This window comes from Pleurodeles waltl, chromosome 4_1, assembly GCF_031143425.1.
Source record: "Pleurodeles waltl isolate 20211129_DDA chromosome 4_1, aPleWal1.hap1.20221129, whole genome shotgun sequence".
Taxonomy (NCBI): Eukaryota; Metazoa; Chordata; class Amphibia; order Caudata; family Salamandridae; genus Pleurodeles; species Pleurodeles waltl.
This window is the reverse complement of record NC_090442.1, coordinates 100,785,767-100,799,105: the sequence shown is the minus strand read 5'-3', so window position 1 is coordinate 100,799,105 and position 13,339 is coordinate 100,785,767. Positions and strand designations below refer to the sequence as shown.

The following is a 13,339-nucleotide window of genomic DNA, read 5'->3' as shown; positions in this document are numbered from 1 at the left end:
GAAACCTCAGCTTCTTCTGTCCAGTAGAAGCTTCTTTGCACCCACAGCTGGCATTTCCTGGGCATATGCCCATCTCCGACTTGCTTGTGACTTTTGGACTTGGTCCCCTTGTTCCACAGGTACCCTAGATTGGAAATCCATCGTTGTTGCAATATTGGTTTGTGTCTTTCCTGCATTATTCCTCTAACACGACTTCTTTGTCCTTAGGGGAACTTTAGTGCACTTTGCACTCACTTTTCAGGGTCTTGGGGAGGGTTATTTTTCTAACTCTCACTATTTTCTAATAGTCCCAGCGACCCTCTACAAGGTCACATAGGGTTGGGGTCCATTTGTGGTTTGCATTCCACTTTTGGAGTATATGGTTTGTGTTGCCCCTATCCCTATGTGTCCCCATTGCATCCTATTGTAACTATACATTGTTTGCACTGTTTTCTAAGACTATACTGCATATTTTTGCTATTGTGTATATATATCTTGTGTATATTTCCTATCCTCTCACTGAGGGTACACTCTAAGATACTTTGGCATATTGTCATAAAAATAAAGTACCTTTCTTTTTAGTATAACTGTGTATTATGTTTTCTTATGATATTGTGCAAGTGACACTTGTGGTACTGTAGTAGCTTCCCAAGTCTCCTAGTTCAGCCTAAGCTGCTCTGCTAAGCTACCATTATCTATCAGCCTAAGCTGCTAGACACCCTATACACTAATAAGGGATAACTGGGCCTGGTGCAAGGTGCAAGTACCCCTTGGTACTCACTACAAGCCAGTCCAGCCTCCTACACTTGTTAACTGCTGCTGTGGACAAGATTTGAAGCTCTAAGCAAGCACAACACCCCTTAAAAAGAAGTCTAAAACTAGCACATAGCCTTCCATAGGAAGCCCAAAAAGAGCCCACCACTCAAACATTATAAAAAGGAGGATCGTGAATCATAAAAGAAAGGAATTCTCATGAGCAAATACTAAATTTTTGTAAAATACTTAGAAAACATACTCGGTATTCTTTGCAAATAGCCAAATACTCCTAGATTGCAGTCCAAAATATATGTGCACTATATCCTTAAGCCACTGAAATAGAGTGTGATCCCTACATGTATCTGAAGATTAAAATGGCATATCTATATATTTCTTTATTTAAAAGTGATTTTACTATGTTTTCATCTGTAAACAGCATAGTTTAATTCATGCACTTGCCTTTGTACAAACTATTGTGAATTTGTAACTGCACTTGCATACAAATGCCTCACACATGTTGCTTCCCCCTTACATTAAGGTACCACCCTACCATTGCTTGTCAGACTTTTTTTTCTTTGTTTCCAGCTAAATAAAGGCCTCCTTCACACTATTTATCCGGTCACTAGTCAAATTGGAGATCATCTGTACTATTTATTTTGTGGCCTGCTAATCAGCAGTGATTTTCCACTATTTTGCCTGCCCTCAAGTAAATTGGAGAGATTATGTAGGATTTGACAGGCAGCCAGATAATTAACCAGATAATTAGACATGTCCATATATTTATTAGTGGCACAGTCTCACACTGATCAATTGCCAGTGAAAGCAGTAAAATACAGGTCATGTGGCAACCCTAAACAGCAATCCGCATATATTTTGTCGTGAGGACCCTTTTAGGATCTGTTTTAGCTTAGTTTTATAGTTTTACAGTATGTTTTTTATTTTTATTTTATACAGGTTTCATTTATGTTACCAATGCTACTTTTAGCTGTGGATTTTTATGCATTTTGTCAGTTTGTTTTTATTCTAGTTAAGCAAAGAACATGCTGTTCATTTAATCTACCTTTGCACTACATACAATCAGTGCTCTTCGTCCAAGGCTATAGAGCGTAGTACACAATATGGTAACGTGTGTTTTCCATATGGAGCCAGCTTCTATCACCAAGACACAGCATTGTATCAGAACTGTGGGATGGATTATTATATAAATGACACACTGACCCATGGATGGAAGAGGGCATTCCAGTCATGACCATCCTGGAATGGAGGCAGTTTAGCAGGTGCTGATTTTCCAGCTCCCTGAGAGAATTGCCATCTAAACGACAGGCTGACTCCTAACACTATTTTCAGGGATTAGGCTGGGGCTGACTCCTTAGATTGGGCATAGACATAGACATAGGGTTAGGTAGGAATCTCTAAAACATCTCGAGCTACATACATCCTCGTTGGGTTATTTATATTTCTTCCCCTAATTGTAATGCTGATTACATTGATTAGTCTCATCTTCCTATCACAGCACATACTGAAAACTTTTCTTGCATCTTTTGTCTTGTCTAAGCATATATGAGTAACTAAGAGAAAGGGGTATGATTTTTTTTGTGACTTCCCTGGGGAGTGTTGTGTTGGTCAGGTTGCCATTATCACCACTTACCCCTTTGGGTTTGGACATTTGGGTGATAAACTGTGGGCTAACCAGGAGTTAGGCAGACAGCTACTAATGGTGTGGGTTGCACTCAGTCTTCCACACTCTGCAGGGCTGCCAACCTAAACATGCAGTCCTATACAAAAGTAGGAGCCACATAACATTGCTCCACCAAAATATCAAGGTCAGTTATTTATTTAACAGATCTCGTCACTCTTGTATGCCTAAGGTGTCCTATTCACCATTATACGGAGACATCTGTGGTGTTACGGAAATATCCTCCTCAGCTGTATAGGTAGCACCTATATTTGTCTGTAGGTTGTTGAAGCTTGAATTGTTAAAATAATACCCCACTGATGTTTCAATCTATGAATTTTGTTTTTACAAATGGCAAATCCAGTAGTTATTATAGTAATTTGTAGACATGCTGTTACACACTATTTACTTTTAAATGGGCTACGTAATGGGGTGGAGATGTTACATTCATGGTTGAGTCACATGATGGGTTCAAAACAGATACATTCTATTCCTAGGTCAATTTCCCTGCATTCAATGCCAATTTAAATACATTTCACACATACAGGGTGGCTAACCCAACAGCACAATATAGAGCATACAGTTATTTAGAGATAGGAATCAGATCTGCACCCACTATAAAAACATCTAGTCAGATTATATAGACACGCACTACAGTTCATAATGGGAACATTAACTATTGCCCCAGCAAGAGCTGCTCCAGCTGCCCAACAACAATTGGCTACACTAGGGATAAAGCCAGTGACTATTAATGCATTTATGGGTTAAGGTCTCATCAAACACTAGGAAATTCTGGTTGGATTCCTGAAAAAACGAATCAGCTGGAACCACTGTGTACACATACAACACCCCAAGTTAAATATAGAATTCTCAAAATGTACTTGGAATGGTACCCGCAATAGATGAATATGCTACTTGGGGCTCAGTTTTTGCTGCAATGTATCCAATAATGCATTGAACACGATGATTTGGGGTTTTACCGGACGTGTTAAAACAAGCACGACTGCTCCTGCCCTGAAATTGCCACAGCTTAAAGGTAATCCTGAAAAGGATAATATCAACTAAAACAAGAGTCTCCTAAAAAAACACTAGGATGAACAAAAAGCTAATAATGATACAGTTAAATCACAGGGAGAATCTCTGCATTTGAAGAACTCTGAAAAAGGCTGCAACCTAACTGTGTTAATTTGAAACAAAATGACAGCTATACTGATACATGTCCTTTTTAATCCTTTCAGGACTCATCTGACAAATGGACAGAGAGATGTGGGCAGTCAGAGTGCAGACAAGAAGAGTATATGAAACCAAAGAAGGACTCACAACCCTCATCTGAGATAACAATACAAAAGGAAGAGAAAACTCCTCAACAAAAAAACTAATTAAAAAAGAAGATTGCAGGAATATCAGTAAAATATGCCACACATTTTGAGAACAATACTGAGGAACAAGACAGTTACAGTGACTCTGCTAGACAGCACGGCAGAGGTTACAATAGTTTGTCAGAATCGCCCAGTGTGTTTTGACATGAGAGCAACTAACAACTACATAACAGTCGAAACCCCAGACAGGCAAGTCGCCCCTCTAGACCACGTTTATAAAATAAACATACAAATTTAGGGGGACATAATGCATACAATTGAAATATTTTTCTGGGAAAAATTAACACTGAGCTATAAGATTCTTTTGGCAGAAAAAGACTGGCCACCAGAGATTGTTAGAACCATCCCAGAAAAAGGACAATGAGAAGTTGCCATCTTTCTCAGTCTTAGTTTCAGAGTAAGTAAAACAATTCTATTCCGCAGATTTGGCACTTGCCCAAGATCCAGAACTGTGCCGCAAGCAGGTATGCTGGGATAGGGATTCCCCTGATCAAGTAATACCCATAAGGTCCAGTTCACAAGTACATCTGCAGTACCCTATAAAATATTAAACAAATGCTGCTGTGAGGGATATTCTACAACGACTTGAATACCAGGGAGTGATTGAACCCTGCATATCTCTTGCTTTGCCAAGCCAGACCATTGCTATAGAATAGTCTTAGATTACATGCATTTAAATAGTCAAAAACACACTTGCAATTTAAACTCACACAGTACAACACTAAGAAGCAACATTGTCGGTAAAAAATACAACCTTTAAAAGCAGGTATCTAACTTTGTTTTCCACACTCGGTTCTCAGCTCCAGTTTTGCTGACTTCCATAAGGGTATAAAAACAGTCCAGGGCTGGACTCTGCCTGTGTGACATTAATATTGCATGATATTAATCCAGAGACATTATCCTGTGTAGATGACATTTATCTGACAGTCTATGATGTAAACACACATTTGGCCAGGGTAAATTGTGTTTTGTTGGGATTTGCTGAACACGGCTACATATTATTTTTTTTAAAACAAAAATTGAGGGGAAGAGTCTGTTACCACACATCCTAGAGAAATATGCACTATTACAACAACCAAATACCATCAAAAAAACTGAAACCCTTGTTATGTTTCATTAAGTTTAGCAGAACATACCTATTTATGCACAGCACACAAAACCAATTTATGATTTAATACATACAGATTTGTTAAGGAAACATTGGACACAAGAACATACACAAATACTCAAAGCAATACAGACTGACATGATTGATGCAAAATACTAACACATGCATGTAAACAAAACAATTCTTGTCATCCGGATAATTCTGGGTACTATTGGCTTTACCTATGTCACATTCAATCATAGCATATAATTCACATTTATATTCCAACGATTAAATGGATTTTTCATCCACTGAAAAAATATTGACTGCAGTTCAGGTGGCTGTCAGCAAGGAGAGACCACTGGCCCAGGGATAACAAATCATTGTTGTAACCCCAGTGCCTGCCGTAGAAGCAGTTATGAAGGCTAATGTTCCAAATGCAAAAGCCTTCCATCCGCTGAACCCAAAAAACAAAGGACATAAATCATATATCATTATTTAAATGATTAACAAAACACAGTACTATAAATACAATTACATTTAACCAGTCATTAATTCAAGAAATGAATGGAGTTGTCTTATTCTGCACTATTTTTAAGCAAGATCCTTATTAATACACATTACAAGGGGTTGTACCACCATTTTGTTTGAACAGAGTAAGGCATCCAATATTCTTTTTTGGATTGCCTTTGTGTGGTTATTAATTAACGCTAACTCCCTTGTGCAGCAAGCTCATTTGAGTATGTGGGCTTAAAATATTGTCAAAAGTGCAGTGTTTGTCTTAAGAATATGAAAAGTGTATAAATGTGTTGCTTAAATTAACTAAAGGTTTTAACTAAATAATTATGAGGTCAAGACAATGAAAAACATAAACACTTTAAAAAAATGTGTGTACAAAATAATGATCAGCATAGGTATCAAATGTTGTCTGACTTTTAGAAAGTTGGCGTTTTCACACAGACACACAGACTAAAGGCAAATGCATGAAGTGAGCATAATTATATGATAAGTAGCGTAATATACAATATAAAATGACATGGCTTGTTCTGACGTGATCTAACATGATGTGATGTGACATGACATGGTGAGATATGATACGGTTTGCTACGGTATGATATGATGATATGCTCAATCTATCTATGTTACATGAGAAAAACAGTGATATGACAGTGAAGTAATCTCAACAAACCAATACATTGTTGTTGACTGGAATCTTTTAACACAAATTCTGTTTCAGTTTGTTAAAGGCCTCCTTTACCTCATTGTTCCTAAGGCTGTAGATCAATGGATTTAACATTGGAATTATTGCTGTGTAAAAGACTGATGTCACTCTGTCCTGATCCATTGAGTAACTGGAAGTAGGTCGTATGTACATGAAAAGAATTGTTCCAAAGAATAAGGTGACACAGACAAAGTGAGAGGAGCATGTAGAAAAAGCTTTCTTCCTACTTTCTGAGGATTTAATTTGCAAGATCGCTGAAATAATGTAAGCATATGAGAGAACTACAAAAGAAAGAGAAATTAAAGTGAGACTACCAACTACAAAAAATAGCACTGCCTCATTGAGGGATGTGTCAGAGCAGGAGAGTTTCAGTAGTGGAGGGACATCACAATAATAGTGCGTGATCCTATTTGACCTACAGAAGGACAGCTTGAAGGTGCAAATGGTATTTAAAAGAGCATTAAATAATGCAATTGAATATGCCCCCAACACAAGACTAATGCTTTTCTGTTTTGTCATAATGGTTGCATAGAGCAAAGGATTGCAGATTGCGGCATACCGATCATAAGCCATAACTGCCAGGAGAAAAACTTCCATGCTCCCCGTGAAGAAAAATAGGAAGAGCTGTGTGACACACCCTCGGAAAGAAATGGTCTTCTTTTCTGAAAGGAAGTTTACTAACATATTTGGTGTGGTATCTGTTGAGTAGCAGATGTCCACAAAGGACAGATTACCGAGAAAGAAATACATGGGTATGTGAAGGTGAGGAGTAAACTTGATGAGAGCCATGATGCCAGCATTTCCGACCAGGGTGATGATGTAGACCAGAAGGAAGAAAATGAAGAGAGGAACCTGAAGACTTGGGTCCTCAGTCAGACCAAGCAGGATGAACTCTGATACAATGGTGTGGTTTGATTCTCCCATTAGACGAGGAATTTGAGCCTGACAAAAGAGAGAAACAAGAGAAATAGGTAGGATCTAGCCAGTGGCATAACAAAGCTTCAGGGACATGGAGGGGGGCCAGGGCACAGTGCGTGACTGCATGCTGCAGATGGGGTCCCCTGGACTTCGGGCCCCCAAAAACCTAGAGGCTCATGTTAGGCCACCGGTTCAAGCTCTTTCAAATTCATCACTTATCTAAGGCATATATATATAATCTATGGAGAAGAAGAAAATGTCAGAGTAAAAATAACACAAGTTGTGTGTCAAGTGCATTAGGTGCCAGTGTCTCAAACCAGTCAATTTCACTAATGCTAAAATGGATTTCATGGTGTTTGAGACAAGGTGAGCCCCAAAGTGTGTTAGTGATACCCTATTTAGCTTCTACAGTTCAACACATAGATACATACAACTTCTAATACCTTTTTGGACAAATGATGTCTTTGTTTTGAAGGGAAGTTTTCACCTCTGTTCATCTTTTACCTCAGTTTGTAATGAGTCCAATAGGATTCATCTCCCCACACTACATAAATAACTCCTAGAAATAACATTATTTTATGCAATCCTGAGCCTGTCACTATATGCTGGAATTCCCTTGTGTGGCATTACTTTGTGGCTAGTGGGGATTTGCCCCCCTGACTGCACCAACACCCAGTTTGAAGGTGAACGCAACTTTTCAGACTTTTTATGTTTCCCATTTTTAACTCCCTTAACTGCCACTCCTTAGTCAAGCATACATTTGAAATATATGACTTTCTTGCTTCTTGTCAGAAACTTGGCTTACTGAAAACTCTGCTCCAAATATTCTCTCAACCATCCCCCAAGGCTTTGCAATTATGGGACTGGATAGGAAATCATAAAGAGGGGTGGAATCACCAATTTCTTTAGTTTGTGCAATGCACATTCACGGAATTAGCCATTGCAGGTTGTGAGGTGGCTTTTTTTCTCACTAACCTTTCTCTATTTCTGGGATTTTAATTTATTGCCCTCTGATCCCAGCATCTAGCCTCCTTACATTGTTGGGTGACGTTTTGGCACCATTCGTCCTGCACCATTTAAACTTTACAATCACCAGAGATCAGTGTACATTTTGAGGACACAACGTGCCCCATGGCAACCGCCTTGTTTGTAGACTTCGAAGGTCTTCAGCTCTCTCAACTAGTCTCCTTTCCCACACATTGGTTTTGATATATTCTTGATCCTATACTTTTGATCCTATATTCTCCAACTTGATCAATCTAGCTGTTGATCCCCCCCAACTCCTTTTGTCTGATCACCTGGCTATCCCCTTTCAGGTTTACTTTCTCAAACCCTCACCTATCCCTGTCTCTGGACAGCCAGTCAGGACACGGAAATGAGATAAGGTGACCCTTACCAGCTTCACTCAGGCTTTGGCTGCTAATCGACCTATCCTAGATAGTTGTGTCGACACAGCTAACGTGCAGGTGGAAGGCTGGGTATCTGGTGAGTTGGATCAAATTGAACCACTGCAGATACATTAAGATGAAGAACTTAGCCTACGGCTGATTAGTTCAGTGACAAAGTACTTGCTCTAAAAAAGGACTGCAAGCTCCTGAAACCCATATGGTGCCGAGATTTCGATACTGCCAGTAAGGCTAATACTGCCCAGCTCCTAGTATGTTTCACGGTCTCATCAGGCATGTTCATCATGATTTTTAGGCCAAACAAATCACAGCGTACTCAGAATTCACCTTGAGAATTTTTCTAGATTATTTGTTTTTTATACTCATTGGACCTCATCTCAGTCTCAACCTCGCCTTCGGAGGAAGTTCTTTCTTTATGAAGTGGTTTCCATCCACTCCTCCTTTTCGGGTGCTTCTAGGAATGCCTCTTGTTTTAACCTGTGGATCGAACCCTCAGCCAACAGCACCAGGCTTTTACGGTTCAAATCCATCAAACCTGATGAACTATCTTCCCTGGTGGTGTCAGTTAAATATGGCTCTCTATTTTACCCGACTCTCCCTGCCATTCTGGAACAAAGAGCAGATGCAGTTATTCCTGTGCTCTGAATTACTCATTAAGAAACCCCTACTAGATCTAATTAAGCAGGGGAATTATAGGCCCATCTTCCGGCTTCTTCTTTCTTTGGAGGTTGCAGAAAAATATGTTAACCAGCAGCTTTTGATGTTCATTTAATCTAAGGAGCCGTTGCACAGGACGCAGTCCAGATTTCGCCCTCTCTACAGTACAGAGGCTGACCGGTTGCTTTCCTCTGAGTCCATTCGGCAAATGCTGAATGGTGGTGACAGAGCTGTACTGATGATGCTGGATGTGAGTGCACCATTTGACACCATATTCTACAACCTCCTACTGCAGGGCTGTGGAGCTGTGGTGTCCGTCAAAAGGCCTTGCAAAGGTTCGCCTCCTTTCTGCAGAATGCAGCTAGTACAACTGTCTCAGCTAGGACCTGTTTGCCGGAGGTCGCTCATTGGATGGATCTCATTGCCTGAAAATAAATGCAGGCAAAACTAGGGTCCTCATTTTAGGCAAGCAATCCTTTGGTGCCCTTGCTGGTGGCCGGATTAGCTCAGACCTTTATCTTCGCCAAAGACCAGGGTTGAAAAACGAGGCATTTGGTTTGATGAAAGCTTACACTTGACAGCCAGATCACGGCCTTGCAGGTAAATGTTTTGGGGTTTTAAAATCTCCTAAAAACATCATTTTCTTCCTACACGAATCTTCCAGGAAAACAGTAATCCAGGCGCAGGTCATGGCCAGGTTGGACTACTGCAACTTCTTATACTATCTCAATCTCACTGTATGAGACTTCAGCGTCTGCGGCTCAGTTGTTGCTTAATCTTCTGAGATGGGCCTGCATCGGTTCTGCACTCTCAGAGCTACGCTGGCTTCGGCTGAAGAAGCAAATATCTTTTAAGGCCCTGTGCTACTGCTACAAGGCTTTTATGAACAAGGGTGCCCAGTTATTTGCACCCCCTTATCAAGCCTTGCTTTCCCTCCAGATGCCTCGGTTCTGCAAGTGTGTCTCTACTGTGAAAAAAGTTTGCACTAGAGGCAGCTCTTTTAGCTTTTAGTATCCAGGTTGTCGACCTCCCTTCCCCTTCATTTAAGACAGGCAAAGACGGTACCATTCTTTAGTAAAAACTTAAAAATGTGGTTACTTAGGTCTCCTTGAGTTCTGCTGTGATTTCCTGACCATTGGAGCGCAGCGCTGGGACACTTTCTCTGAAGTAACTATGCGCTTTATTATTATTATTATTATTACTAATAATATTAGTATTTTATAATTATTAATGAGATTATTATTATTGATAATAACGATAATAGTCATAACCATAATATTAGCAATAATAACAATAAAATAGTATTCATAATAGTCATAATACTAATAGCAATGATAATAATAATAATAATAATAATAATAATAATAATAATAATGATAATAATAATAATAATAATAATAATAATAATAATAATAATAATAATAATAGTAATAATAAAACAATAATTATTATAGTCATAATACTAGTAATCATAACAACAAAGTCAATAAGAATAATAATACTCGATTTCTGACCAGGGTGATGAGAAAGACCAGAAGGAAGAAAATGACGAGAGGAACCTGAGGCTTGTGTCTTCAGTCAGATGAAGGAGGACAAACTCTGATACAGTGGTTGTTAGACCTGACAGCCTTAGGGTAGTCACCCCTAACTTTTTGCCTGCCTCCCTCCATTTTTTTGGACACTGTTTTTGCTGGTTTATAGACTGCGCACTTTACCACTGCTAACCAGTGCTAAAGTGCATATGCTCTCTCCCTTAAAACATGGTAACCTGGAATCCTACCTGATTGGACTATTAATTTACTTATAAGTCCCTAGTAAGGTGCACTTTAGGTGCATAGGGCTGGTAAATTAAATGCTACTAGTGGGCCTGCAGCACTGGTTGTGCCACCCACTTAAGTAGCCCCTTTTTCCTTGTCTCAGGCCTGCCATTGCAAGGCCTGTGTGTGCAGTTTCACTGCCACCTCGACTTGGCATTTAAAAGTACTTGCCAAGCCTAGAACTCCCCTTTTTCTACATATAAGTCACCCTTAAGGTGTGCCCTAGGTAACCCCTAGGGCAGGGTGCTGTGTAGGTAAAAGGCAGGACATGTACCTGTGTAGTTATATGTCCTGGTAGTGTAAAACTCCTAAATTCGTTTTCACACTACTGAGAGGCCTGCTCCCTTCATAGGCTAACATTAGGGCTGCCCTCATACACTGTTGAAGTGGCAGCTGCTGATCTGAAAGGAGCAGGGAGGTCATATTTAGTATGGCCAGAATGGTAATACAAAGTCCTACTGACTGGTGAAGTCGGATTTAATATTACTATTCTAGAAATGCCACTTTTAGAAAGTGAGCATTTCTTTGCACTTAAATCCTTCTGTGCCTTACAATCCACGTCTGGCTGGGCTTGGTTGACAGCTCCTTGTGCATTCACTCAGACACACCCCAAACACAGGGTACTCAGCCTCACTTGCATACATCTGCATTTTGAATGGGTCTTCCTGGGCTGGGAGGGTGGAGGGTCTGCTTTCACACAAAGGACTGCCACACCCCCTACTGGGACCCTGGCAGACAGGAGTAAACTGAAAGGGGACCTGGTGCACTTCTTAGCCACTCTTTGAAGTCTCCCCCACTTCAAAGGCACATTTGGGTATAAAACAGGACCTCTGCCCTACCTCATCAGACACTTGCTGGAGAAGAAACCTGAACCAGAAACTACATCCTGCCAAGAAGAACTGCCTGGCTGCTCAAAGGACTCACCTGTCTGCTTTCTACAAAGGACTGCTGTCTTGCTGTTGCCCTGCTGCCTTGCTGAACTCTTGTCTGGCTGTGAAAGTGCTCTCCAAGGGCTTGGATAGAGCTTGCCTCCTGTTCCCTGAAGTCTCAGGACCAAAAAGACTTCTTCCTTTCACTTGGACGCTCCGTGCGCCGAAAATTTCGACGCACAGCTTGTTTCGCGGCGAGAAAAACGCCGCACACCGACGCTGATCGACGCGACGCCCTCGGGACGATCGAGACTTCGATGCACAACCTCGCAAGGACAAAGCCGCCCGACTTTCCAGGAGAAATCAACGCGACGCCTACCGTGAGTGCGAAACTTTGACGCACGGCCTCGCAAGGACAACGCCGCCCGACTTCCAAGGAGAAATCGACGCGACGCCTGCCGTGAGACCAAACTTTTGACGCACGGCCTCGCAAGGACAACGCCGCCCGACTTCCAAGGAGAAATCGACACGACGCCTACCGTGAGATCGAAACTTCGACGCGCAGCCCCGCAGAACGACGCGCAGCCGGAAAACAAGCAGGAGAATCCACGCACAGACCCGGGACATCTGGTAATCCCCGCGATCCACAAAAAGAGACTGTCTGCGCGCCGGAAAACGACGCCCGACTTCCCCGCGTGGAAAAGAACGACGCAAGTCGGTGTGTGCTGAGAGGAAATCGACGCACACCCCCTTTTTCCACGCATCTCTTCACCTATGGCCCTCTGAGGAGATTTTCCACCAGAAACCAGGTACTTTGTGCTTGAAAGACCCTTTATTACATTCTAAAGACTTAAGACACTTGATATCACTTTCCTGTGATAGTTCTACAATTTTCCATTGCATCTTTATTCTTTTTGACCTACAATTATCCTGATAAATATTATATTTTTTTTTCTAAACACTGTGTGGTGTATTTTTGTGGTGCTATATGGTGGTATTGTATGATTTATTGCACAAATACTTTACACATTGCCTTCTAAGTTAAGCCTGACTGCTCGTGCCAAGCTACCAGAGGGTGGGCACAGGATAATCTTGGATAGTGTGTGACTTACCCTGACTAGAGTGAGGGCTTTTGCTTGGACAGAGGGTAACCTGACTGCCAACCAAAAACCCCATTTCTAACATTGGTGATCAGCGGTGAGGATAGGACTTGTATTTGTGCAGTGACATACAGTAGCTAAGTATTTCACTACCTACCCACAGTTGAAGGTCAACTTGGTTTTTATCTCTTTTTGAAAATCCGTTTTTTCCTGTCAATTTTCAAAAACTAAATCCTCACTCAACATGTCTCTGACTGGGTCTCAGACAGGGGACTTTGACCTAGTCCAGTTGGATACATACACGGTCAAACAACTAAGAGGATTCTGCAGGGCATTAAGGGTACCCACCCAAGGGGCCTCCAGAAAGGAGGACTTTCAAGTGGCGCTGAGGGCCTGGGCAGAAGCCCATTTAGAGGATGATGAGGAAGAGGAGCCAGAAAATGCCCCCTCAGAAGGATTTTCACTATCTATGGA

General features: G+C 41.1%; 1 protein-coding gene across 1 annotated transcript; it reads right to left on the bottom strand.

Annotated features, from left to right (window-relative positions):
- Positions 1–6,092: 6,092 nt before the first annotated feature.
- Positions 6,093–7,022, bottom strand: LOC138288451 (olfactory receptor 5AP2-like). The gene has a single exon (XM_069230003.1). The coding sequence runs from the start codon at positions 7,020–7,022 to the stop codon at positions 6,093–6,095; it is 930 nt and encodes a 309-aa protein (XP_069086104.1).
- Between the last annotated feature and the right edge of the window lie 6,317 nt (positions 7,023–13,339).